The 3255-nt window shown below is 36.0% G+C and overlaps 1 protein-coding gene across 1 annotated transcript; it reads right to left on the bottom strand.

Annotated features, from left to right (window-relative positions):
* Positions 1 to 2392: 2392 nt before the first annotated feature.
* Positions 2393 to 3214, bottom strand: LOTGIDRAFT_146462 (hypothetical protein; the record flags this gene model as incomplete). The annotated part of the gene is made up of 1 exon (XM_009067478.1): positions 2393 to 3214. A coding segment is annotated over one exon (822 nt), but the record flags the coding sequence as incomplete, so codon positions are not given.
* Positions 3215 to 3255: the final 41 nt, after the last annotated feature.

Here is a 3255-nt window from a genome sequence, read left to right as displayed (position 1 = left end):
CTCGAGTTTGGTAAGCGGGAATATACAACCAATAATCCTTTTCTTCCATACTTTCATTACAGTTTCTAATTTCACCACATCTAGAATACGGTAAACAGATAAACTGACTCCACGTTCCATCTTCGGTACAAACTGGGTTGATTGACGGGAGATATCCACGTTCAAAAACATACTCCACCATTTCGTTGACCTCCCACAAAGGTTTAGCTTTAAACGATGACGAGTTGATATTATTAACACCCGGAAAACCCACACACCCGATAACTTCACAATTATAGGAATCTTGTAATTCACGACATACGGTGTTATTCGGACAATTATGGTTTTAACACGCACCCAGATATGATTCTCTCCAATTTTCCATGTCTATTAAAATATTGTCAAATTCAAAAATCGTATTGGACCAAGTTGGTGTTTCACTCATTAGTTGACACTGAAAACTGACACGGTTAAAGTTGACAGCTTTACAAAGTGAATGTAATTTGCAATATTTGCAACATGTCAAAATTTCGGTGTGAAAGGTTAAAACTGGTACTCCCATTAGTTTTTTGGTTGCTGTCATATTTTGTAAAAGTTCCCTTTTAAAGCATTTATATGCGTTACTTCCGTTACCTTTTAGGAGAAAACACAGCACTATAAAGCGCAAGATTGGCTGAAAATCCATTTTAATTTTAAATCAGGTGTTGTCCAGGAAACCAAATCAAAATTCATCAAATATTGTTTAATTTTACTTGATGATGGATCTTATCCGGTACGTCGCCATATGGTAGTGGACTGGTCACCAGATTCAATGTTTTGAAATGATTCGTGCGCGATGTTGACAAGGAAACAATGGCTGAAAAATTGTTCAGTTGCCTGAAGACAACACAGCATAAAACTGTGAACAACAATTCATGTCCTTGATTCGGAAAAAGCATTACCCATTAAGTGATCAATTCATCTAATATTATCATGGAACTATTTTCTTCTACACGGAAAAACACAGCTTGCTGATCTCCTGGGTGATATTGACTTTATTAATTCACTAAATTCACATAGACTCTCCAAGGAATAATAGAGATCTGTGGTAAACTTGATTATTTGGCTATTGCATCCCTTTATCTCTTAATTCCTCTTAATATTCTTGTTGTTTCTACTTTTTTCACTTTTTTTATAGGCTGGCAAATTCATTAAAAACCTTCATGAACAATTTCCTTAAAAGCCTTTTTATAGATATCGTAATTTTGAATAGCAGTAATGATATAGATTAGTACTAATACCAGGAAAGAAGCTTAAAAAACTTTCTTATACATCTATTGTGTATATGGAAATTTTTATAATATTACAATACTTATAACTTTATTGATCACAAATTTGTTAAACAAATCAATGGAACAAATTAGTCCGAAACATCTGCCTTCATTCCAGCCTCTGATAGATATTTATATTTATCGACTGGAGTAGAGTCAGAAAATTTTTATTTTCCAAACCTCAGAATACGCGTTTTTTTTTCTAACATAATATTGAATCACCCATACGATGACTGTAAATTAGTGTTGGGCATCACTAAAACTTTCGTCTTGTTAGTATTTCACGACACTGTAACCCTTGCTCTTTTGGCTGCGCACGTAGTTTTAAATGGTCGGCCAGAGATCAGTTTTTTTTTCGATTCAAATAAATCTTCGGGGTGCGCAAAATGTCCACAAAACAGGGTCAAACTTTTATGTCTCAACAACAGCTGACTGTCGAGGTCAAAATTCAAAATCCGACAGTTTTGTAGAGTGCATAGGCGCTATCCTTCCATAGATCGTTTTAGAAAATTCTCCAATAAAATATTTTTGAAAAACAGAATTGATTTGATGCATTCTGACACATATTTTGCTGCAAAAACTTATAAAAATAATATTTTTAATTATACGAGAAATAAAGTGGGAGAACAATTGGAGGTACATTGGCTCACATTGAACTAGTTGATGATATCCGGCTAAATTTGTTCCAAACCAAACTGAAATCGTGACCAGCAGTCATATATTGAGAAAGTCTTCAAAGTGAATGCATAAATTTACGTTTGTTTTGTAAATGGTTAATTGCAATATATTCAAAAGAAAAAAATTCCCAAATAAAATTTAGTTGAATAAACCCGAATAAGTCTCTGTCTGACTTATTATGTATAAGCGAATCACGTCGCGTTGGTCCTTTGATAGCAAATATGGCGGTCATTTTGCAGTTGGCCAAACTCTCTCAATATATGGCTCTGGTTAACAGTAAAATATGAATCAGATTTTTTCAAAGTCTTTTGATGTACTGAGAGCAGAACGAATAATTCCATGTACTAAGCAAATATCAACAATAAGTTTTGAAATAAATATATAGATATACTGTTTGTATACATAGATTAAATTTTACGTTTTGTTTAAGCTTCATCTTGTTCACCTTCTTCTTCATCAAATTCTCCCTCCTCTTCAGCTGTAGCATCCTGGTACTGTTGATATTCAGATACCAGATCATTCATGTTGGATTCAGCTTCAGTAAATTCCATCTCATCCATACCTTCACCAGTATACCAATGGAGGAAAGCCTTTCTTCTGAACATAGCTGTAAACTGTTCAGAGATTCTCTTAAACAGTTCCTGGATGGCTGTCGTATTACCAATAAATGTTCCAGACATCTTCAGACCTCTTGGTGGAATGTCACAAACAGCAGTTTTAACATTGTTGGGAATCCACTCAACAAAGTAGCTGCTGTTCTTATTCTGAACATTCAACATCTGTTCATCTACCTCCTTCATGGACATACGACCTCTGAACATGGTAGCTACTGTCAGATAACGACCATGACGAGGATCACAGGCAGCCATCATGTTCTTGGCATCGAACATCTGTTGTGTGAGTTCGGGTACAGTGAGCGCTCGGTATTGCTGGGAACCTCGAGAGGTGAGAGGAGCGAATCCTGGCATAAAGAAATGAAGACGTGGGAAAGGTACCATGTTGACAGCTAGCTTTCTGAGATCGGCGTTGAGTTGACCAGGGAATCGGAGACATGTGGTCACTCCAGACATGGTGGCTGAAACTAGATGGTTGAGGTCACCGTAAGTGGGTGTGGTCAGTTTGAGGGTACGGAAACAGATATCGTATAGAGCCTCATTATCAATACAGTAAGTCTCGTCTGTATTTTCTACCAGTTGATGAACTGAGAGGGTAGCGTTGTAAGGTTCCACAACAGTATCAGATACCTGAAATTAAAAGAAAATTGTGAAAATATGTGTGTAATGTTCGA

This window comes from Lottia gigantea (genome assembly GCF_000327385.1).
Source record: "Lottia gigantea unplaced genomic scaffold LOTGIsca_827, whole genome shotgun sequence".
In the NCBI taxonomy this organism is placed as follows: Eukaryota; Metazoa; Mollusca; class Gastropoda; family Lottiidae; genus Lottia; species Lottia gigantea.
The sequence above is the reverse complement of the archived record's forward strand: the minus strand, read 5'-3'. Positions and strand labels throughout refer to the sequence as shown.